General features: G+C 37.6%; 2 protein-coding genes across 3 annotated transcripts in view; one reads left to right on the top strand and one right to left on the bottom strand.

The window, feature by feature from the left end:
• LOC111656991 (pituitary adenylate cyclase-activating polypeptide type I receptor-like) overlaps nucleotides 1-9645 on the top strand; it is a 29697-nt gene extending 20052 nt beyond the window's left edge. Inside the window, exons 12-15 of one of the 2 annotated variants that reach the window (XM_023408938.2) lie at nucleotides 762-845; nucleotides 3231-3360; nucleotides 3802-3843; nucleotides 4999-9645. In XM_023408938.2, the coding sequence (XP_023264706.1) occupies nucleotides 762-845; nucleotides 3231-3360; nucleotides 3802-3843; nucleotides 4999-5202 (460 nt within the window). In that variant the 3' untranslated portion in view covers nucleotides 5203-9645. The remainder of the gene's footprint in view (nucleotides 1-761; nucleotides 846-3230; nucleotides 3361-3801; nucleotides 3844-4998) is intronic. The other variant, XM_023408939.2, reaches the window with a different exon arrangement.
• Nucleotides 9646-10068: 423 nt separating this feature from the next.
• Nucleotides 10069-24974, bottom strand: part of ghrhra (growth hormone releasing hormone receptor a) — a 33669-nt gene continuing 18763 nt past the window's right edge. Inside the window, exons 8-13 of the mRNA XM_023408991.2 lie at nucleotides 21268-21328; nucleotides 21002-21071; nucleotides 19832-19926; nucleotides 16831-16960; nucleotides 13377-13418; nucleotides 10069-12920 (exon numbers count right to left, since the gene is read on the bottom strand). Of these exons, the coding sequence (XP_023264759.2) occupies nucleotides 12774-12920; nucleotides 13377-13418; nucleotides 16831-16960; nucleotides 19832-19926; nucleotides 21002-21071; nucleotides 21268-21328 (545 nt within the window). The 3' untranslated portion in view covers nucleotides 10069-12773. The remainder of the gene's footprint in view (nucleotides 12921-13376; nucleotides 13419-16830; nucleotides 16961-19831; nucleotides 19927-21001; nucleotides 21072-21267; nucleotides 21329-24974) is intronic.

Here is a 24974-nt window from a genome sequence, read left to right as displayed (position 1 = left end):
GGCCCCCCCCCCCCCCCAAAATGCACTATTTCCATTTAAATCGTATTTCTAAAAACTACACTGCCCAGCTGTTTCAGGAAATAACCAAGCCTTTAAACTTTGAACTTCTTTAAAAATTTGCAATAGGAACAAACAGGTTTGGGGCTGTATTGAGAGATTGACAAACACACTGTTGGTCCTTTCGAGGGATTTGTTGACAGTAAGAAGAAAACAGAATAACACAGCCTTTTTCCTTTTAATGAGACACCAGATGACACCATGGACACTAAATGTAAATCTCCTTCTTTACTAACTGCTATATTTTCCTTTTTTGTTCCCCTTTGGGTCAGTGGGCATTGTCCCTTTAAATACATTATCTGACACTTAAGAAAACAATAGAGCTATTTTCAGACAGGAGCCATGCACTAATACATGAATTGAAGAGAAGCCATACCAGTCTTATTTCCAAATTCATATCACTGAATCTCTGATATGTCCTTCCAGACACTTTTCAGAATAGATTCATTTGTGCTACCTGTTGGCAGGAAGCTTGAGCCTCATTATGGAGTTGTACTGTAGCCAGACATCACTCCTGTTCTGTTCCCACAGGATAGTGTCTTTTGAGGCCCTGCAGATAATGTCATTCTCATCTGTTGCTTAGACCTGTACGTGCGTGACCAAGTGTGAAGTTGTGTGTGAGTGTGTGTTGTGCGAGACTGTGTGTCTGTGTCCCTAAAGACACTGTCTTTGTTGTATTGTTGTGTTGTCTTTGTGCTGTGTAGCAGCTGTGCTCAGAAATGCTTCAGTGAGCCCACACAGGCTGTTCAGCATTCGTGCAGGATGTCAGAGTTATCTACCATCACACTGTAAGTGTGTGTGTGTGTGTGTGTGTGTGTTTATCCTCAGACACGTGTGTTTGTGTGTCTGTCTATGTCAACCGCATGTGTGTAACAAAGGGTTGTTAAAGTTTTTTTAATGGTCTGGATTCCCAAATGCATACTCTCCCTCACACATACATACACGCACGTTTGTACTTCCGTACCTGTGAGGACCCTCATTGACATAATGTGTTCCCTCACCCCTAACCCTAACATTAACCATCACAGCTGCATTCCAGACACCAACTCTTATCCTAACCTAAACCTAAAGACAGGCTCATTATATTTTTGAAACTGACCCCTAGAAATGGAGATAAAGCTACACATATTTATTTGCCTCCAGATTATGAGACTACTTGTTTAACACGTCAACTCAAAAGGATGTTTTCAATGTGGAAGCTGAAGCAATTGTGGAAATATCCACTAGCCAAAGTCTTCACCAGTGTTTACACCAACAAGATGGTTTTACACCGGCAGGACTAAACGGAAATTTAAGGGGAGAATTGATGAACATAAATATGGTATAAGAGTTGGTCATGAGGAATATTCCATGGGCAGATTTTACAAAACTACACAATGGCACTAACCCTGATTCTTTCAAAGGGATTACCAGTGAGGTCAGAATATACACTAACAAAATACTTCCAAAGGAAACCTTTTGGATTAAAATCAATCGTAAACTGACAAAATCCATATTTGTAGGAGTAATGTGAAAGTCGTGTTTTTCTCCTTTTATATTGTGTAAATCTAATTTTTATGTGAAATTTCTTTAGAAATTTTTATGTGTCTGGGATTTTTTTTTATAGCCTTTCTCATTGGATTCTTATACATTTATGTGAAGACACATATTTTGGTAAATGTTTGCAGTGCCTTTTTGACCTCCTGTGTGATTTCTGTGGCCCTGCCTTCCCTCTAACCACACTCCTGTAACTCATTTGTGTCGTGTCTTGTGCCACTTAAGTGTCTGTGTTTGTATTTTATTTCAAAACCATGCTGAAGGCTTCCAGCCGAAACACATTGGTGTCGGCCATTTAAACCTATGATTGTTTTGCTCCTGTTCTCTAACCTACACCTCATTCTAACCTGAACCTTAAAACCAAGTCATAACCCCCATATGTCCCTTTGAAGGCTTAATAAAACTCAAACCGGTCCTCACAAAGGTAGATGTACATGGGCACACAAATACACAAATACACACATTTTGAACATTACGAAATCTGTAGTTTTTTATTTGGTTTATCTCAGATATGTTTCTCTAGTGCTCATGGAGAGACAGCGGCACAAAATGTCATATCTACTTTTTGATCTACTTTTGATTTTCTCATATTTCACAGTCAAAGAGTTGACAGTATAATGACTGTTTTTAAGGACCTGGTGTCATTGGACTACACTGTAAAAACCACTGGGTTGTACATTTGTGTCTTCCATTTTTAAGGTGCCATCTGTTGTGTGTTCTTTGTGTAGTTCTGTCTATCTGTGTGACTACGGGAGTAGATTGCTCGTCAACAATAATCAGTTTGGTCTGGTTTCTTAATGGATATATTTTTATTATTGTCAAGAAATCCCATTTACAAGATTAAAACTAACGTGTCAGTCCATCACTCAATACCCACTCCGTCTTTTGCACTCAGCCCTAAGCTAATTTGGTCCTATAGAACATATAAGGCTTTAAAAACATAAATGTATAGGTCCAGTTTAAAAAAATAAGACCCAGTGATTTTCTGAAGCAAAAGCGAAAGTTATTCACACAGGAGTAAATGGTGCATCTGTTGTTTTTCAGCTGCAAATTGATACACATTTGATGCTGTAGTATCTATGGCAGCAGGAAAGTGTTTATGGGAATGACTGAAAGGAAACCTCACTCCCCATGTTTATTATAATGATGGAAATGTCACCCAGTGCTACTTTGTGGCATCATTTATGTATTTTTAATAATTTTTAGTTTAGCTCAATGGCACAGAGGAACGAGATCAGGCTTCGTGTGCACAGGCAATACTTGTTTAGATGGATCAGTTCATTGTTGGTTTTGGTCTTTTATGGGATTTTTTGACAATAAGAAAATAAGATAAATACATGAAAATAAAAACCAAAAGAAATTTATAGTTAAGCCTTCATTTTAAACAAAATATGCAGAGGTCTTGATTTCATTTAAGAGATTATGAACCATTTATTTTTAAAAGTAAAAGACGAGATCACATCAATAGGCAGAAACGGTATCATGACATTGCATCAGTTGCTCTGTTCTTGCATCACATCCAGATGACCAGCAGCAGTAAAACACGTTCACATTAGAAATCTCACTTACACGTCAGTTTGATTAAACTGTGTTACGTGTGTGTGTGTGTGTTTCTGTGTGTATGTGTGTGTGCACAGGCGTCTGGCGCGCTCCACCCTGCTGCTCATCCCTCTGTTTGGCATTCACTACACTGTGTTCGCCTTCTCACCTGAAGATGTCAGCAAGAGGGAGAGGCTGGTCTTTGAACTGGGACTGGGATCCTTCCAGGTACGATGTTACAGCTCCTCCAACGTCCGCTCTCAATTAAAGAGAAATACCAGATGATGAATGAGAGGACATAATGGGATAATAAGTCATCTGAGTGTACAGGCTACAAAGAGGCTCTTAAGGAGGCTGATGGTGATATTCAAAGCTTGTCTTCTCACCATCACCACCAGCTAAGCAGCGAGGAGGACCTTTACAGATCAGTAGACATTTCTTGTAGTTTCCTGATGCCACATTATGATTCATGGGTACTGAATCTTCATAACTGTCAACACACAACATTTTGTAGTCCAATGTTTAATAGTGATAGTTGAACATTTTAAAAGTCCACAGTCAGACTCTTTTTGATATGTTTTTGTCCTTTTCTGATATTCGTAAAAATAAAAGCAAATTTCCATCTCAAGCTGATTTTCCCTCATTTGTTGTCTCCATTCTCCTCCTCAGGGCTTTGTGGTAGCTGTCCTCTACTGTTTCCTCAATGGAGAGGTAAGATTACGTCCCTGACAAACTCCTTGATTGCTCTCGGTGTATGTAGTATAGATGTCTGTGTTTGTAAATATGTCTACGGATTATTACCCAGAAGGTAATAAAAAGCAGTATGTTAAGCAGTTTATTTCTGTATTCATCAACAGTTATAGTTTCTCCAATAAAACAATTGTAGCTGGTGTTAATCAACAATTGATAACACATTATAACATTGCTGTAATCATATTACTCATACAAATGAACAGATTCTACATTTACTTTCTACATTTATTATATTGCACATTCATAAATGTGATCTAAACTAATGAAAGCTCGGTGCTGAGCTTGAGGGTTCACTCTTTGGTAATAGTATGACAAAAAAAAAAATAGAACATTTAACTTAAGTTCCCCTTACTAGATTTCTTCCAGAGCATTCGGGAGTTTGCTCAGTTGTAATAGAGAGTGAATAAAATGTATGTATAAAAAATTAAATACACAGTTAATTGAAGAATGTAATGGATTTAAAGTGCTTCATTAAGAAAATACAATAAATACAGTAAATTAATAGGCTAAGTAACTTTAAGACTCATGTAAATCCTGATTAATGTGATAATTAATAATAAAAAATAATTATAATATTCCCTTCATTTAAATTACACAACACAACACTTTTTAAATTTAGCCTCTTCGACCAACCTTACAGATGTACTGATGACATGTGTTTTTAAGAAAACAACAACAACAAATTAAAAATACTTTCATTCAGCCATAACTGAAGAACACCATAGTTGAATGTGTGTGAATTACATCCCTTCTCTCATAGTACAACACAGAACCTACATTTACAGAAATTAGTCTCTTTTTTTGCCTTGGCTAATATACAACATAATGTGCAGTTACACTGTAAGACTAATGAATTAAAGAAATAATAAACATATAAGTCTGTTTCCACTGTAAAATGTTGGTGTCATAATCAACAACACTGAATAAAACAGGTCATGGATCTTGTTGTTGACCCCTGATATAATATATATTATATTGTCAGTCACTCATCTACTGTTTACACACCGGTTAAAAAAGGCTTCGCAGGAATTAAACAGGTGTTCTGTACCTTTTCGTGGAGCTGGTACAGCTTAAAGTACATTAAAAATGACCTTGTGAAGTTTCTCCCTGAAGGTGCAGTCGGAGATCAAGAGGAAATGGCGCAGCTGGACGGTGAACCGGTACTTTGCTGTGGACCTGAAGCAGCAGAGGCACCCTTCGTTGGCCAGCAGTGGAGTGAACGGCGGGACTCAACTGTCGATCCTCAGCAAGAGCAGTTCCCAGATACGCATGTCCAGCCCGCTGGCGGAGAACGCCAACATCAGCCTCCCCACCTGAGCATCTGATTGGGCGGACTCAACTTCAAGGTGCCGTTCCACTAACGTACATCCAGACCAACCAGAACAGACCAAAGTGGCTCCTCACACCTCTTATGTTTTGTAGTTTGGCCTTTAGACAATGAGGTATTTCTAAAAGCATTTACTGGAGATTCATTAGAGGTGCATAGCTGGCTTTCATACATTAGAATTTAACTTGGTTAAACGATTTACAGTTGTATTTATTTGACTATTTTAGTGCTGCAGCTGACTCTGTAGGCTGCAAACTTTTATGATTAATGATACACTTAATATTTTTACAAACAACTCAAATTCTACTCCATCGATTAAAACAAAATAAATATTAGGAATTCCCTTTCTGCCAATATTTTAATGTCAAATTTACCCCATTTTACTGTTTTATTTATAAATAAAATTAAAGTAGAGTTTGTGCCAAAAGAAACACTACAAGTTGTAAAAAAAGATGAATAGTTAAATAACAAATGTAGGGGTCATTTTTGGCTGTTGGTGTAAAGTAAATGTGCTTCAAAGTGCCATACAGGTTGCCTGACTGGATCTGATCTCATAACAGTCCAAAGTTAAACGTCAACCAAACGTTCGCCTTGCTTGTACAAATGCTCATTGTTTAAATGTTTCATCTTGAATTTAAACATTTTTCTACAATCAGCCATAAGTACAGAGTATGTCAAAAAATATATGTTAAAAAAAACAAAACAACAACAACAACTCATGGACTTTGTAAATAATTACTTTTGGTGTCTAGATCAGAATTTCTTTCTTTTGCATAACGCAGTATTGTAATTACCTTTTCAAACGAAAGGAACTGGAGCCCAAATCTGTAGACTTCATCACATATCCTGGAGACCCAGAAGATCCTGCCCACTCTATTCTGAAATATTTGTTTGTATTAAATAGTTTTTAAAGAAAAAACACACAACTAATATAAATATATATATATATATATATATATATATATATATATATATATATATAGGAACACAGTGCCAAAATAAATGAGTGTTGAAGAGCGGTGTCTCCAAGCCTAGGAGTCACATGATGACTGAACATTTCTCTGCTCCATGAAACTATGTTTATTTTAAAAGAAAATGTATGTTTGCTTTTTTTTTTTTTTTCTTATAAAATGTTCTTTAAATTCACCTCTTCAAGCCTCTAAAAATATTTAGATTAATTTAAATTACTGCTGTAGAGGATGTAACAGCACATGAGGGAATCTAAAGATGTATTTAAAAAAAAGAAAGATACACTGAGAATGTACACTGAACTGATTTATGCTCACAAACAGTGTCGCTGCAGAGGTCTGCAGTAGTACTAGTGCTACAGTTGTATCCTCCAATTGGTTTTCCCTTTCATACATTTAACGGACATGTTTTTGCAGACTGTGAACATGAACAGTACAGGTGCCATTTAGCGGATGCTTTTATCCAAAGCTCCTCATAACGCCATGAGTTCATATGTGCCGCATTTTATTGTAGGCAGTGATAATGCTCTTAAAGATGACAGAATTCTTTGCTCTTTTCCTCTGAGCTTCAATCCATCGTGCCATATTAAATTGCTCTTCATTTTAAATTTTGACATGAACCATTTCCTACACTCATATTCCAAAGTGCCTAGTCAGTCACAAATAGCTATCACTTTTATTTACAGGACAATGAACAGATAAGTTAGACGTGTAGTAAGAGTCATTTCCTGCAAAGAATGTATAGAGCGGTGTGTTTTTATTATGGATGACTTTGCAAAATTGTGCTTTTTATCATTATGTGCAACAAAAAAAAAGAAAATATTTTGCTTGTTTATTGGTAAAATTCTTCTTTGTCTCTATTTAAAAACTTTTTTCGATTATGATGTGTTTTACAGGACTCGAAAGCTCTGCATAATTGCAGCTTTTTTTTTTTTTTTTTTAGCCTTTTGGGTTAAACTAAAATCCATTCAATATAACTGCAAGTCCATCTCAATTCAGCACTAACGTCAAACATAAACAGCTTCAAAACAGAAACAATACACACTGTAACAGTCAACACAAAATGCTTTAATGTGACAGCTCTTGACAATCTGAGTGTTGCCCATTTTTCTCTTTTTTGTCTTTCTGTTTTTCCACAAACAAACTAACAAACAATAATTGTGGGGAAATTATTTAATTTAAGGCGGGGAAATTGTTTAATAAGATGAAATGTGAAATGATGTGTAAAGGAGGATTTTTTTTCCACCATATTAACTTGAGATATTTATTTTTTGTACTGTCATCTGCATAGTTTAAAAGAATGTAGTAACTTTAAACAATGAATTGGTGATATTGTTGAACATATAAGGATGTATATTTATTTTCCATAAACCAGTGCCATGTGAAATGACTCAATGTACAGTACACATGCTTTTCTCTGTGTAATAGTTGTATGACTCGTAGTCAAAGTGCCATAACTGTAGTGCCACAAGTGGTGACAGTGGAAGATGTGTGGCACAATGTCTCTTTACTGATTTTAAAGAAAACAAAAATACGGAAGGGAAATTGCTGTCCAAAGCTACAGAGGATAAGAAAAGAGATGAAATATAGATATAAAAAGCAAGATAAAACATACACACAACTGAGGAAATGCATAATCTTTAAGGCATCTGCTCGGCTGCTTTTGGACAAAACAGTGAATGAGTGTGAGACAAGATACTGTCAAGGGAGCTAGAACCAGAAGTGGAAAAGATGGTTTTATTTAATTAAAGTGCAAGAAAATGGATGAACTGCGACAGATAAAACACAAAGTGTGTGCGAGAGTGAAATAAAAACCACTCTGCTGCTCCTCACGTGTTCTATCACCAGCCGTCACTCTGAGTCTGAATCAGCTCAGATGGAAACGACCATGTCTCAAAGCTGTTACTGTCTGTGAAAAAAAAAAAAGAACAGAGGAAAACTCCTTTCTTGACCTCGCCTGTGCTGTATATTTGTTTACCACAAGGTGGCAGCAAAGTGCTACAATTTTAGTTTGGTGATTTAATAGAGAGGGGAAGTTTTGACCGGCACTGATTTGCTGTTTGAGCTTTAGATTTTGGATGAAACAGGTGTAAGGTGGGGCCTTAAGGCACCTGTATGCCACATGGTTAACATGGTTCTAATTTTTGTGATTTGTCTTCACACAAATCAGCAAACAAGCCTACAAGTTAATTTTATTCTGGATAAGGCCCAGTGTGCAACATTGGAACAGTTAAGATTTAGTGATTTGTCATAGCGCTCCCGTCTCAAATGCCCAAATTTCCATTATGTGTGTATTTTTTTTGTTTTTGTGTTTGTTTTTTAAACAAAACGTGAACTAACTCAGTTTTACGACAACTATTGTGGGATGGGAGTAAATTTGAAGAATAGCGCTACAACAAAATCATGCAGTGTAAGTTTTAGCTTCATTTTGCCTAAAACTAGGTGCACCTCTCTTCACAAACACCTTTTCTTACAGTTAGTTTAGCATCATGCTTTAAATATGTGTCAAAGAAAAGCCCTTGACATATTTTCTCAAAACAATAGTTTGTCATATTTGGAAATATTCCATTTTTTCTGAGAGCTAGATGAGAAGATTGATATTATTGTCATGTCTGTATGCTAAATATGCAGCTTCTGCAGCAGCTAGCTTAGCAGAGGGAAACAGCTGAACTGGTTTCTTAATACCATCTAAGGCCTTTTTGCCCTGCAGATGCCCTGTTGATACTAGCTAGCTGTTCCACCTTTACTAATAAATAAAACAGCTAGCTGGTAGTTATTAGCTACACGCTGTTTACTCCATGTTCAGTCTCTGTGGTATCAATCTTATCATCTAAATCTCAGCAAAAAAAAGCAAAGAAGCATATTTCCCAAACTATTGAACTTTTGTTTTAAATGTAACTATTCTCTGTGGGGTATATCTCAGTGTTTAGATGCCTTTTCTTTGGCAGATGTGCCTGTTGAGCCAGTTTTATCAAGTGTTGAGTGTGTGTGCAAGTTGTTTTGATTGCCAATAAATTTTTTGAATGTACCATTGTTGCTCAGCTGCTCTTAAATGTCGCCTGCTATGAATTTGCCATGTGTACAAATGATGTCTTTTCTTGGTCATATATACAGTACACTGTATATGTATATTTTTGGCACACAGGTGGACCTCTTGATGAAGACCTGTAAATGTTTGTGACCGTGTTTTTGTACATTTATGTTTATGTACCAGTTTTCAGAGCGTGTGTGTGTGTGTGTGAGTATGTTTGATGGTTGGAGAGATTGTATTCTGTGCGCATGTGTATGTAATGACAAGCATTCATGATTTAAAAGTAACTTAAATGTGAAAAAATATAAACTTTCATCCAACTTTGTTCTACCTGTGGCAGTGTGTCATGTGTAACATGCGTTCTGGTGTCCGACATTCATGTCCCAGTTTGTGTATATTTGACTGCAAAATAAATCTATCTATGGTAAGTTGTACTTTGTGAAGATTATGATTCATTTTGCAGTGTATAGTTTTTTAATTTTTTATCATAGTAGCATTATCCTCTGGGAAATTTTGAGGGACCTTTTTATAGACAGTTAAATGTTGAATACAATACATGTTGAAGATAGATTGGCTCTAAATTTTAACATCGGCGCATTTTGTTGCCCTCCTCCTTTTATCCTTATAGTTAGTTTTTTTTTTTAATTCAAAAATCCAAATTAACATACATATCAAACATTTATATGAACTTTCCCCATAACATTTTCTTTCTCAGTCCCACTTCACGCTCTGAAATCCAACTTTGCAATATGTGAATGAAATTCAAAAGCCAAACACCAAAACAAACACCTTATTTAGTACTGTGCTATTCCCTGCCTACAGTATGCCGACCCTCACTAGAGCCACAAGAACAACAATGAAAATGCAATATGTTTAATGTAAAATAAAGTGCGCCATTAAACCATATTGTGTACAGACAATGACAGTCAAAGTGTTTAATGTTACAATACAGTGCATAATTCATGGTCTTATAAAAAAATTAAAAAAAATCTAGGGATGCACCAATCTGATTTTTCCACCACCGGTTTTGATTCTGATACCCAACACAAAGAATCTGCACATACAAGTACCTGTCTGATACCAATGATCTTTTTGCCCTAAAATTAAAAAAATTAAACTTGTGTTGTTGAACTGAATAGGATGATTCCTCTACAGTATGTGTAAGGTTATTATTTGTTATTATTATTATCTTACTATTTCTTGACTTTACAGATGTGTCCAACATCCTTTTGAAGTTTTATTTATTTAGAACGTTTATGAAATTGAGTTGTGAAGTCATGAGACGGAGTAGTGTCAGCAGTAGTTTCATATATCAGTGTTGCGTATACCGCTGCAAATGAACAGAGCACAACAGAAAACTATAAAACTATGCGTGGATGGTTACATCATGCTGTCAGGCCGTTTAATAAGGTCAGTATCAGCCATGATACTGGTCCGGTGCATCCCTGCGAAAAAAAACTAAAAGGTGTCTTCTGGCGATTCTGTCACAATAGCCGAAACTAAATACATTTATTTTGACAGTACTTTACACCACGCCATACAGTTCGAGGCACAATCTAAATACACATAAAGACCTCTTACAAGTGCATTTTATTTTGGTCATCGTGAATTTGGATATGGTTGTTATAGGAGAAGTTTGGGAACATTTTGGGAAGTTTGCGTATTTGCTTTCTTGCTGACAGTTCAATGATAAGATCAGTACCACTCTAAACATTAGGCTGCAGCCAGCAGCTAGTCAGAGAAACAAGGGGTAAACCATTTTGCCTCCCAGCACCTTTGTGCTAAACAAACCAGAAATAACTTCCTATTTAGTGAGCTGGTAGTTCAGAGTTTGTTACCTTTGGACAGGCTATATGTTTCCAGTCTTTATGCTAAGTAGGAATGTCGCATTGTACCGGTATTGACAATAACCGTGATATTTAAAAAAAAAAAATGAAATATTGATCTTGTGTTAATAATACACGTGATAATATTGTGATGGACAATGTTAGGTCCTGTGGATTCTCTTTGCACAGACTGTCTCTCGATTTCCCCAAACAAGTATTTGAGTCAAACTCTTTCGCCAAAAAGGAGACAAAACTAATTTTTGTAAATTTTCTATAGAAATCATGACGATATCATTACGTGAATTCTTTTGGCCACGATTGTCTTGTAATGAAAATTTGATATCATGACAGCCCTAATGCTAAGCTGAGCTAAGCAGATGCTGTCTCTAGCTTCATATTTACTGTACCTTTATGAGAGCGGTATCCATCGTCTCATCAAACTCTGCACAAGCACATTATCCAGAATGTCAAAATATTCCTTTAAATATTTTACAAACTGTCAAGGTATAAGTCTCTTCATTCAGCAAATTACTGTTTTTATAAATGTCAAATAAACGTTCAAATTAGAAATAAAAAATAAAACACAGATTAGAACTGCTGCTATTTGTGGTCACAAAAATCCCTGTTAAAAAGACATGGCCTGTGATTATAGGACTATTATTGTATTTTTTGCTATGGATTTGGACTGTCATCAAATGTGGGCAACACAATGGTCTTAAATCATGAATTTTAAAACCCATTAAACAGTGATATAAACACATTTAGATGCTGTCACTGTGTCAGTTGAAATGCTCACTTTAGTTAAACAGTACCATTTTGATGCCATTTTAACATGTAAATGCCCGGCACCCTGTTTCTTATCAGTTTGGTATCACTTCTAGTGCAACAAATACAAAATAAAATAAAGGTTTATCACATCAGGCAACAGCATAAAAAACTGACCAATAAAGAGAAAACAAGCTCATAAATATTCACAAATGCTGTGTTTCAAAGATGGCTCATCAAGGCAGACAACTCTTTAAAATAAGACACTTTTCTTTTAAGACACAATGTACCAATAAATGGCAGCTTCACACACACGCACACAACCTTAAATACACTCGCTCAGGTTTCTCTGGATCTTTGTGTTTGAAATTTCTCTGGAGCAGCAGATGAATTGCTGCACGAGACTCAATTATCTCATTCAATAAAGATCAATCCTACACACATCTTCATCCTGCGCTAAAGTATCATAACTGCTCCAGTTAAATTTAGACAAGTCAGGCTTGTTTCATGTAATTCCGCTAAGCTCCATCGTGCATTGTTCCCACAGGTGTCTCTATTTTAACCTTCAACATGTGCTCATTTTTGTACCCATGTCGTCCAAACTGTAAAGACAACCATGTGAAATCGTCCTCCTACAGGGCCAGCTCTGTTTCCACTGTGGTCTCGTCTCTGCACAGTGTCACCATGGCAGCCTCACAAGTCAGACATAACAAGACACAACTAGTGTTCTTTTTTTTTGGATTTTGTTGTTGTTGTTGTTGATAGGAGAGAGAGAGCACATTGGGGTTCAGATAAGAAATGTGTGCTGTAACATCCTTATAGGGACTGATAAAATCCATCCCGACACATTTCGTTATGATGTTGTGTTCTCACAGACGGGTTGTTGAATTAATATCATCACCATGTTCAAGTTTGAGGAGCGCCTCCGTTGTTTTTCTGGGGGGGGTTTTCCTCATGGATAATGTCTAAAATCATACTGAAGAGATGTTGCCGCTGGATTGAGGCCGCCTGAGCCCCCCGCGGGCTCGGATGGTGATCTGAGTGATACTTCTCTTGGCTGGGGTGAGATGATTTTGATTGTGACATTTCCACAGCCACCTTCGCAGCTCTGTCTGGACCTGGAGACAAACATGTGTGAAATAATGCCAGACAAGGGTTATATAGAGAAATATTTCTCAGAGGGAGAGCTGTACAGGAAGCAGAAATAGTATTACTGGTTTAGTTAAAGCCAAGACGTGTTCAATTGACATACTTCTCACTTTTGCGCCACCCAGTGGAAGTATCAGAAAACACAGTGTCAGACAGTGTTGCATACTGTGCAACTTACAGAAAGTAACAGAAGTTGCAGACAGTTATAACATGTCAAAGATGGCTGTTAGAGCTTCTTGTTGGCCTGAACAGTGATGAATAAATGAGTCATTGCAATTTGTATTTCTTTATTTCCATGCACACATGGTGAAAAAAATTGTTTTCTTCACAGAAGATTAACTCAACTAATGGGAGTATTTCTTCCTCCAGAGCAGCTCTGTAAGACAAATGTTTATTTGATTTTTGTATAACAAACATTCACCTACCTCTCCATTCATGAAACAGTAAAGGAGTGCCACCACAAATCCCTACAACACAAAAGACAGTGGTAACTGTTTTAAAATCATATAAAAGAACTTGTTAACGAAGCAGCTCTTGGGTGTAATTTCTCAGATTTAATTCGATGTGATTTTTGAAGATCAATCTCAGATTCTCCTATGAGTTGTATCTGATGGTCGGGACAAATTACCTCTAGTTGTAGGACTAGTTGCAGTTTTATATGGTAGGCTATTATTTCTATCTGAGCACACAGATTAGCCAACCAACACATAATAGCCCATTTAGTGAAAATGCAGTGACCTTTCCCTACAAAGCTTTCCCTTATACAAATTTTAGCAAGCCATAAATACATGAATCGCTATCTCCAGACTCAGCACCTGCGCCCCTTAGAATGACTACCCCACCCCTTCAGTAAAGGTTTAATTTGAATTAGGCTATTTTATATTATTTAGTTAGTTATTTTTTTATTTTATTTATGTATTTATTTTCTATTTTCATTTCATTTTAAAGTACATATAGATAATTCATATTTCGCTAAAATCCAAGTCATCTTATGGCAATTCAATTTCAAATCCACATAAATCCACTTGATTGGTTGTCTGAGTGAGTGAGCGCTTAATAAACTAAGTGTTGCGTTGTTTGTGTGGACCCCAAGTTGGCAACTTTCCCACGGTGTTTGAAGTAGCTTTGCTAGCTTAGTTTGCTATCTGGCTTTTAGCAAACAAATTGGACATCCGAAAATGGATTAAGAAAAGAAAAAAAAAACAGGGAAGAGGAGGACCCTGGGACTAGCATAACCAGCACTGAGCAGCTAGCCGCTCAAGACAACACAGGCAAACCAGAAACATCGACGCAGTGGTCGCTGACGGTCCTGCTCAGCCTGCTACTGGTCACGTGAGCATTAACCTCGGCGATGAGAAACCAGCTCAGCCACCGTTAAGCATGTCCCAAACAAACAGCAGAACCATTATGTGTGTTCACAACTTCGGCTTTAGCAACTGGAAACATGCTACAAACAAAGCAAAAGGGTTTAGCAGACATGCTAACAGTAAAGAGCATCAAACGTGTGGCTTTTCAGAAAGAGACAGTTGCCATGTTCAACAGGCAATTAAATTTCAACACCGGTCAAATCCGTCCAGCTCTCTTGAAACCGCCTGTACGTCTCTGCAATTGTAGACATAATTGACTTCCTAGTCCCAAACGCGTTGCCATTGAGGGGATCAATAGATGCAGTTGATAACCGAGATCAAGTGGGTCTTTAAAGACACTTGGACACTGTGTCATTCCGAAATCACACACACTTGTGGAGTTTATGGCAGACATTGAAACCACAAGAACAAGCGCTGATGAGGAAATCGAGGCTGTTGAAAACAAAGTTTTGAGGCTGATGGACCCAGCCAACAAGGCGCTGCAAGCTGAACACACTGACCTCATCCGTGCAGTTCAGCTCATTCAAAGTGCCTCTTGTTTGCCTTTGACATCTGACGAAGAATTTTGTGAAACTGTGGACAGACAGTTCATGTGATTGTCAGGTTCATGCTCCTCCAAAACGACAGCGCCACGCACCAAAGGCGCTGCAACACTGGTGGTGGACGAGACTATGGGCCAGCAAGAGCAGGACATTGAACACGTGTGCAAAAGGCTGTTTTTGGCATTATCCACTATATGCTGGGAGAGACGGTCGCATCACAAGTACATGGAGGCCTTGAGTGTGCTAGACCCTGGCAGTGGGATTTTTTTTTGGGATGCAGGGAAAGTGAAACCATTACTGGATTTAGCCAAGAGCAATACGGATGACTCGCAGTTCACTGTTGCGCCGAGTGGCGAGAGAGTAACTCTAGGCCATCTTGTCTCCGGTTACATGCACTGACATTTGGGGCTTCAATTGCTGTGTGTGAGAATATAATTTCTCTGCACTGAAGAATGTATTTTCCGAGCATAGCCAGTTTAAACAAGAGTGGAGGGGTCTTCTTCCGAGGAGATTCAACTCATCATCGAAGACTTCAACTGTATTGAGTCAAGGTGGGATTGATTTCTTTATTCATGTTTTAGTGCTGTGTTGGTCGTGGGAGCTTATATTTGTTTGGGAAGCCTATTCTGTTAGCTTACTGCTTATGTCACTAATAGTTTTGTTAATTTTATAACAGACAACATACAGGACAGGACCCCCACCACCCCATTTATTTTCCTCTGGCGCCGGGTCTGTCCAGACTGGAGTTTTTCCAAATTATTTTTAAGGTTAGGTCAAGTTTCTGATGCAGATCCAATTGGAAACCGGTTCCAAATTGTGCGAATCATCGTAATCGAAAATCCCCGGCATTATTAATTCCGTTTATCGATTCCTGCACGTTTTCTATAGCCGATCAGACCTGTACGCTCGCTACGCAAGTTGCGTTGGCCTCCGGAAATTAAGCAACGCCCCAAATCCGCGTCGCCTAGTTGTAGTTTACAGCGCACCTCTCTGTAGTCTGTCCTGCTAACATGTAGCCTGGCTGTGCCTCTCTTGGTTTCTGTGTGTCTTGCGTGACGCTTTCAGAGCTGTTGTGTGACTTTGTGTCTGGCAAAAGTTAGAGTGAAATACAAATTGTTATCATGTTTGATAAAAGACTACGGGCTACGGTGTTTGTATAAGCTGGTGAAACTCCTGCTTTCAGGCAGCAACCTCTGAGGACCAGTCCAGACAGTTTATGGCGCACATCATTTTAAAACAACACAAGGAGTATATAGTCTCTCCGTAAAGGTTTAGTAACAACTCTGGACTAATGCAAGATGGATTTATAATGAATATTCTTTAAGTGAAATGTTGATTAGCTGGGCAATATGGACGCACATCTCTCAGTAAATTACAAACATCATGTATTCAGACAAGCCATAGGAGCTATTAAGAGTATTTTATATTTGAACATTTCTAAAAGGAAATCTTGGGGAGCCCATTTGAATGAGCCTGATACAACTGATAAAACGTATAATAAAGCTGTAGTCATATAGGCTTATATTTACATTTTATAGCCAAAGCTAAGTCAGATGTGACTTACCTGTGTAGGCCTAATCTTTTTCACACAGAAAATTGATCAGGTATCGTTAAGGGAATCAAGGAAGCAGAATTGATAATGACATTGGTATAAATCTTATAAATTCCCATCCTTGCTCCCATTTCTTGTCATCTCTCTAATAATAAACACATCTTTAATAAAGGCATAAAAATGCATAAAAAGTAGATTTTTGTTTTTGTTTTTTTAAATTCCAGTAGATGGTAGTAGGCCACAGGTGTAAATAATATAAATAATGAATTAAATTGTGCGTGCTGGATCACTGTCACCTGAATAGAACAAAGCCATAGTAACACATGCCTCTCCCTTATTAACAAATAATTTGTTGTCTGTCTTAACAGATTTTGTGTACCTTGACTCTTTATTCTGCTCCATCTTTATTTTTTTATACCTGAAAAGAGCCCAGTCCAAGCTCGATGTAGAGTCTGGCTGCTACCCCAGTGTTTTCAGGCAGGAAGGCAAATACAGTGTAATGCATCCCAAACAGAGGAATGAGGAACAGGGTGGATTTAGCCAGCCTCCTGAGGGAAGCAAAAGCAGAAGAATGAAAGAAAGAAGAAAGATTAGACATAAGTCCACATAATGATGTAAAAGCTTTTGGAGGTTTGAAACCTTTGCCTTTAATTACTGAGGCCAAGCAGTTAGGTATAAAGTTTTAAATGGCAGAGACAAAGCAATACACAGCAAAATACATCGTTCTGCATCAGTCTCATAAAGGCCGAACTAGTGACATCAAATCTTCATTACACTGACATTTAAAATAGCGCCATCATCAGGCCAATCCGGGGAGGAGATTGAAATGTCAAAACACAAAACCCAGATGCATTGTGCTCAACGCCTGGTTCAGATCAGATCAGTGATGTCTAAGTATTATGGAAATGTTGCCATTTAATATTTAGTGACATTATCATGTTGCACCAACTTGCTACAAGTCATGTGGCTTGGAAAGAGCAGCCCCCACCTCTGCTCCATCCACAAAAACCTTTAGATAGGTATCCTCATTTACTCTCTTCATCTTCCCTTTCTCATGTGTCTTCTTTTGAGTCACTGCGGTTTTAAACAAGCTGGGAACACATCTGCACAAATGAAAAGCAATCCAGAACATAGTCAGTCTATCAAAGATTAATGAACAGCAGTGAATCTAACCCCTGACAGAGATGTCTGCACATTTTCTTTTGTTCGCCGATGATCATAATAGAATCAAAGCTTCTCTGTCAGGTTGTTACACTTAGTAGGACATGACGATTTAGTCATCAGAATATTCAAAATAAACAAAATAATCACTTGGATAACGTCACAGCCTTGGCTGTTCAAAGAGTAAAGATTAAAATAATAATAATGAAAATAAATAAATAAATAAAACAAGGCTTATTTTAAAGCCTATAATAGGATTTGGTTGTCTTTTGTCACACCTGGGATTTGTGCTTTTGTGTTAGCACCACAGGTCTGTCTGAATCAGATTGATGTGTATAAGACAAAGATGAAGCTTTTGAAAGTGTGAGACACTCATTGAACCAGTGGAACAATCCTGTCGCACAGTGATGGAGGAGACATCTATTTCTGGTATCAGCTGCTATTTTTATGTCCCCCTCATTGTAAATTAATTCAGCTGAGCTGGAATCTGCACCACCCAAACATTAAAAGGAAGGCAGACTTCGTTCAGGTGAAGCAGGATTTCTGGGCTCTCCACAGCAGATTCATATATAGGAAGCACTTTCTCTCTCTTTCTTAAAGAATGCAGCATTTTGTCAAAAGGTGTCTTCTCTATCCCTCTTCATGCTAAACTCTTAAAACAAACCGCCATTCATTTCTGAGACATTAATTTCTCACTCAACAGTTTTACCTAAACACTGAATAACTGCTGCATAGTTTAAAAGTGGCTCCAAAAAGGCTTAGCCTTAATCCACTGCCAGCATTGATGAATGTCTCTCTAATGAGAGGAAGCTTGGTTTATCATTTAATTCCTGCATTGAACCTGAGCGTATGTGATGTTTTTGACGTTCCTGCATTTGCACATGTAAAAATGTATCCGGTGTTTGTTATCGCTGAATTTAAAGTAGTTATCATCTAAGAGGTCAAAGGGTCAGATTAATTCCTGAACTTCTGGCTTTTACCCAACAAATTTCACTGCAGCTTGCAGACGACTGTTTGTGAATATTCAAGTGTGAATTTGGTTTCAGTATTTCTTTTACAAAAGAGGAATTGACACGCCTAATCTATAGTGAGATGCTGGCTCACAGGCAGACATCAAAGACAGAAGCAGAAAGGCGTACATTTATAACTCCAATACAATCTTGAAAAAAGCTTCAGATTGTATCATCATGGTAGAGCAGCTCTCCACTCCATTCCTCAGTCTTTCATTTATCATTGCAGTGCATTTTCTGAATATAAAGTTTGACCTTTTACTTTTAGCCACTTTGTGTTTTAAACTGTTAAAATCGTGACTTTTACAGATTGAAATTTGTGTTTTTATGACTTTTCAATCTCAGTATAACCAACATGACTGTAATTTGCTGAGATTCATCAGTAAGAGTCAGTGTGCAATAAGGTGACGCATTATGATATAATTCTTAAATATAGAAGGTGTAATCAGTGTGGTGTATTATTAGTTTTTAATTAACAGATAACATTTTAAAGTTTTTTAAATTTAAAGTTGGTTCTTTCCTGTTTAAACACTAAAGGATATTTTCTTGGACTTGAGAGACCTGGAGGTAAAGTCAAGATCCCATATGGAGCATTGTTTTTTAGTTAAGGCAGACTACTGAAGTAGGGCCTATCAGATTGGCATCACCTGCTTCTTTTGTCCCTCACTATCATCCCATCATGCCAGCTTATTTTCAGGTGTAGCCTGCCTTTATACCCTGACACTGACCCTCACAGTTGCTCTGTTGACACTCCAACACCGTTTGCTGCTGCTGCTCCTTCCACCACCCCCAAACTCTTCTTACCTTCCTCTTGTGTTGAAGCTTTTGGTATGGCTGACTTAACTGAGATATAATATTCATGAGACTTTGTTAAGTAGGGATTAGTTCTCCCAGCAGAATCATTGTTGCTGCTTGAATTCTTAAAGAGCTTAAGAGAATTGTACTCTGTATCTAACATACACCCATTTCAAATCAAATAAAATCAAATTTATTTATAAAGCACATTTAAAACAAAAGCTGTTGACCAAGTGCTGTACAATCAGTAACATAAAAACAACACAGCAAGAACACAAACTGGTGAAAACAGACAGAAAAGGCCAAAGAATAAAAATGTGTTTTAAGATGTGATTTAAAAACAGGCAGTCAGGGTAAATGATTAGTTGCTTTACAGAAGTAACTCTGGCTGAACTCAAATTATTGTTGTATGAGTGGTAAAATCAATATCTAGCTCAGTTTGTTGTGACTCACATAAAATGTCCAGTGTCGCTGTTCCCAGTCATGGCTGATGATTTCAGCTTTTGAACCAGAATCCGGATTACGTTGATGAAGATGACTATGTTGACCTGGCAGAGATACATGCACACATATGCACAATTAAACAAATAAATAAACCACCCCAAATACACAGAGACAGAGAAAGAAAACACAAAACATTTTGATGCCAATAAATCTGCTGAAACCTGCAACAATCCCACTTTGGCAAACCAAACTGTAATACGATGTGTGTTAAATTTATCCGAATTTGTGAATAAAAGGGAATATTAGTAGTCTCACATTCCCCCCAACAGTGATTGTTTACTCATATCTTAGCAGGTGGAACCGAAGGGCAATAATGATACTTTCCAAAACGGAAATCAAAAAATCCTGCACATTGTCTAACTTATATTAAACAATTTATTGCGACGATTTGGCCCTGGACCTACATCAGGCAAACGGTTCTCCAACCAGCCAATCGCCTTATCCAACATGAAGTGGAAGATAAATTGAATAGGCGAGTTTATTAAAACTTCATACTTATTTGTACAAAAGTGTCCATAATGCATGTATTACGGTCCTCTACAAGATAGATCATATAAATATAATGTCCAGAGGTTTGTGCAATATCAACACAAAAGTCAGGTTACAGGACAGAAGGAACCAGAAGGTATATATTCATATTCATACATCCAAAACATCAACATCAAGAATCCGGTTGCATGAAAAAAGGAGCCAGGTGGTGTATATATACATATTCATATTTCTACATATCCGGAACCGTGTGGAGCTAGATAAGAACAAAAAACTTTTTCGAAAAATACGAAGAAAACTATTTTTGCTGCAAGTTAGACCATGTGCAGAATTTTTTTATTGCCACTTTGGATCCACTCATTCTTTTCCTACGCCACACCTGCCTCACAAAATAGATGTGCAAAGTTTTCTCCTGCTCCAAACCCAAAAACAAACGCGCAAACTGTAAGGCTTATCTATCTGCTCAAACTTAAGCATACTACCTGTCATGTATGTAGCCACCAAGAGCATATTTAACCACTTTTTACAATATTGTAGGACAGAAAGCTTGACAGGTGCAACAGTAACCCTGGCGGTGCAGGGTGTAGCTAACAGTCAGTTAGAGTTCCTGTTTCATAGCTGTCCACTCACCAGCAGCGACGCTGTTATTGGTCCTTTAATAATCCACCAAATTTCAACTTTGTCTGTGTCGTCCCAGCAACTACAATTAAAGCCAAATAAAATTGAATTAGACATTTAAAATGATGTTGCAATCAAATCAAAATACAAACACTGTAAGAATTACTACTACTTGTTCTTCTGTTAAACATACAGTAGCACATATCTATATCATATCATGAAATGTAATTGCATGAAAACTGAGGTTGCTTTGCTGCACGTAATGTAATATGTCGTACCCTCTGTCATCATAGAAGAATCTGGTCAACACCCAAAGTATGAGGACTGTTGACGGGAGCCCTACAACGTAAGAGCAGAGATTAATTATTCATGCGCTGTCAAATAAAATTAATCCGAATGATAATTGAGCCCCAACGCACATTCAGTGCACTTTTTATGAAAATGTTGTTAGGTATATGAAACATCGTGTTTACTGTGTGAATCCAATTTATCTGTGTCCCACTTGCATCTCCATGACAAAAAAAGAAACACACAGGATAAAAGCAGGAGACATGAGAGAAAGCAGCATTGTACAAACCGGAAAGAATCTGATAAGACACATAAGAGCCACTCTGGATACTAAGTGAGCACTAATATATACACACACAGACACACAAACATACACCTCAGGTTCCTTGTCAGGTTGTAAAAACACACATACTCCGCACAGAGATATTTATTTTCAGATTTTCCTCAGCAACAAGTGTATAGCGTTATGTTTTTACCAGGTTTGAATGTTTTGTTTGTTCATATGGCTGTATAGAGAGAACAGCATGTGTTACCACAACTAACCATTGGAAATCTCATGTATGTGGAATGTAGATTTGGCATTACCAGTGGCATTTAAAAATGCAGTATTAATTTTGACAAAAAGTCAAGGTCTCATATCATATCTGATAGAAATGATGTCCAGTTGTCTTTGTACGTCATCATTAGGTGAAACTGGTGTTATCTTTACCCAGTCCTCAGTCTTTACTCAAGAGTCTAGAGCAGTGGTTCCCAACCTATGGGCTGTGAAGGTATTGCAAGTGGCCCAACAAATCATTTGCAAAACAGAATAGTTTTGGTAAAAAGAATTTAAGTATTATTAAAATATATATATATATAATGTTTTACAATGTCTTAAAACAAAATGACTTTTGATTAAAAACATTATTTGTTTTTTTCAGACTAAGGCCTATCAATGTGATAAACCATTTTTAGGAATGCTTAAGTTGTCAAAGGCTGGACCACTTTTCCGCTGGACCACATTGTATACTTGTATTGTTACGGAGTGGGCTGCCAACATTTCTGAGATTTTAAAGTGGGCAATAAGTTGGAAAAGGTTGGCATGGAGGCAAGAGCTGAGATAATCTAAAATTACAACATGTTCAATCTTCTTTATTAAAGAGGGCTTTACTACTGTTAGTGTCCTATGGACTTTCTCCATACTCATGGCATGAAGTCTTCTGGAAAATTCTGGGAAGCTCTTTCAGATTTAGTTGAACAGTGATTTATGGACGGAGGCGAAACACTTTACTTCCCTCCCTCCTGTCAAAGCAGGATAGGGTGGATATTAGAAACTCGGCCCTCCAAAGTCTGCAGTTGCCAATTCCAACATCCTCCTGTCTCCAACCCTCAGTGACTCTCTGTAGAATGTCCAAGCAAGTCAAACAAGTGTGTCTAGTCAATACAACACGGAAAACCTACAAAACCTCCTCACTGGAAGGATTATGTCTGCCTGAATGCTGAGGAACCAGCTATTCTGTAATGAGACTGATTCAACCAATGCTTGTTCCCTACTGGGTCTGCTCAGATGGACACCGGGTGATTTGAGCTGACGGCCCGCTGTCACACTTCACCACATCCTGCCATGTGTTCCAGGTCTTATTGATTCTTAACAGTAGGTGAACTGGAGTATAAAAAGTCCAGCATGACCTTCATTTGTAGGGACCTTTATAGTAGTTTTGTCAGCTGTATGTGCTGTCACAGATATTGGCTAAAACCTTTATGAACTAAGATATCTCACTTGGAAATTTCTGCTTCTGTCTCTACAACATCATAGCAGTCATGCTACCGTATCTCACCTTCACTGCTGCGCTAAACAGAACTGGTAGATGTCCTCTGGGCCCCTATAGAGTCTGAATTATACTGTAAAACTGTGGTAACCGGAGAAAGAGGCTGTGGAACTTCATTAGCAGCACTCGAGAGTACAGGCTGAAACAGGAAAACATGCAACAAACAGGAAACAATACAGACAATGGAATGGGAATAGGAAGACAGTATAAATCAGATGAGTGAGCAACACAGGATGACACAAAGGGGAAGCCTTTAAAACATCCGTAGAAAGCTCAGGAAAACAAAAGATACCAGAGAAAACAGAGGGAGAGCTATGGAAACAAGAGCAAGTGCAGCTGCGGTCACTGCTGAGGCAGTTGACTGTAAATAAAACAATGGCAAATTCTTGGGAATTAATTAAATAGATCTCCAACCTATGAATGTGCTGCGTATTAACATGGGGAGACAATATAGTGAATCACTTTACAATATAATTCAGTGTATTGTGTTACAACAGAACAAACAACAGGTTTGGTCAAAAATTACAAGCTGAATCTGACTGTTTCAAGCATCTATAATAATATTTGCTGATTGGATTGTGTTTTATTATCGCTATTTTTGTTGTGTTCTATTTATTTGGAAGAGTGTGCTGTCACTATTTCATTTGCCAACCAGTTCATGTAGTAAAGATGCAAAGTGAATAAACAACTCAGCAGCACTGACTGAAAAACAGGAAGGCATGGTCATATTAATGTTTCTGTTTGACGAAATTTACCCGCACATGTACAGTGTTCACGACATGTGGGAGTGAAGATAACGATGAAAGAGACTCCCGTGTTTATGACTTGTGAATATTCACGTGATCAGAAAACTTGAGATAGCAGCTGTCAGTCCTCTTGTGCTGCTGCTTCTCATGGATTCCAGCTGTCTTAATCAATAAACGCTAATTAGACAGACAAACATGTCATTCAGGACGTGTGAGGGTTAAAACTACCGCATTTGTTCAATGTAGCACTATGTTAAATTTCTGCTTTAATTGCCTATAACAATGCACTTTGGCGGGCATGATATATGCATGTTTGTTCACCTCTATTCTTTTTAGCACCAAGTCAAACAGGAAAAAAAAACTTTCCCTGTCATAATTATGAATTTGATGTTGGTGTGAACACTGTTTACTATTTATTAAGTTGAGAAACTGGTAATAACAGTAAATCTGATATGACATGAGAGTGGTATTTGCCCCAAAAAAGGATGTAATGTCACATATCTGATGCAGGTAATTAATAATAAATATTTCTCAGAGCAATCACAGACTCTAAGCAGCGTGTGAAAGTGATGCTACAGTTTGTGGTCTGGTAGTGTGATAATGTACTTAATAATATAGTGATAAAACAAGCTAGAATAGTAGCTCCATTTTCAAACACATTCCTATTGTACGAGTGCATCCTCTCAGTCAAATTTATCATTGTTCGGCCATCAACTGAAGTGAATGAGATATGGAGCAAATATACTGGAAATGTAATGTGACTGCCTGCAGTTAGTTTACAGAGAGTGTTGCTTTCTCAGTTATCCAATGACAGCTAGAAACTTGACAGCCTCTAATGGATGCTGCACCTCTGACATTTCAAAATAAAAGTACACAATAATATAGCTAACTATAAGATAAAAAAGCAAAAACCATTACCATAGTAAAATACAAAATAAAAAAGTATAACTCCACTGAAGTTCATTAACCGCTACCAACATAAACGACCTCTCCAACTGGCTGTCAAATTGCATTGTGGGTAAAGTAGGAATGAGGTTTTGACGTGTTTGAATGTGTGGAATAAAAATCTCTGGATCTGTTGCATCTACTTAATAACTAGCCTATCCAATGCTAAAATCTTCATTCATTCCCCTATGATGTTAG

The sequence above is a fragment of the Seriola lalandi genome, unplaced genomic scaffold (assembly GCF_002814215.2).
Source record: "Seriola lalandi dorsalis isolate HSWRI2012SDOR001 ecotype SW California unplaced genomic scaffold, Sedor1 jcf7180002054377, whole genome shotgun sequence".
NCBI lineage: Eukaryota > Metazoa > Chordata > Actinopteri > Carangiformes > Carangidae > Seriola > Seriola lalandi.
This window is presented reverse-complemented; position numbering and strand designations above follow the sequence as displayed.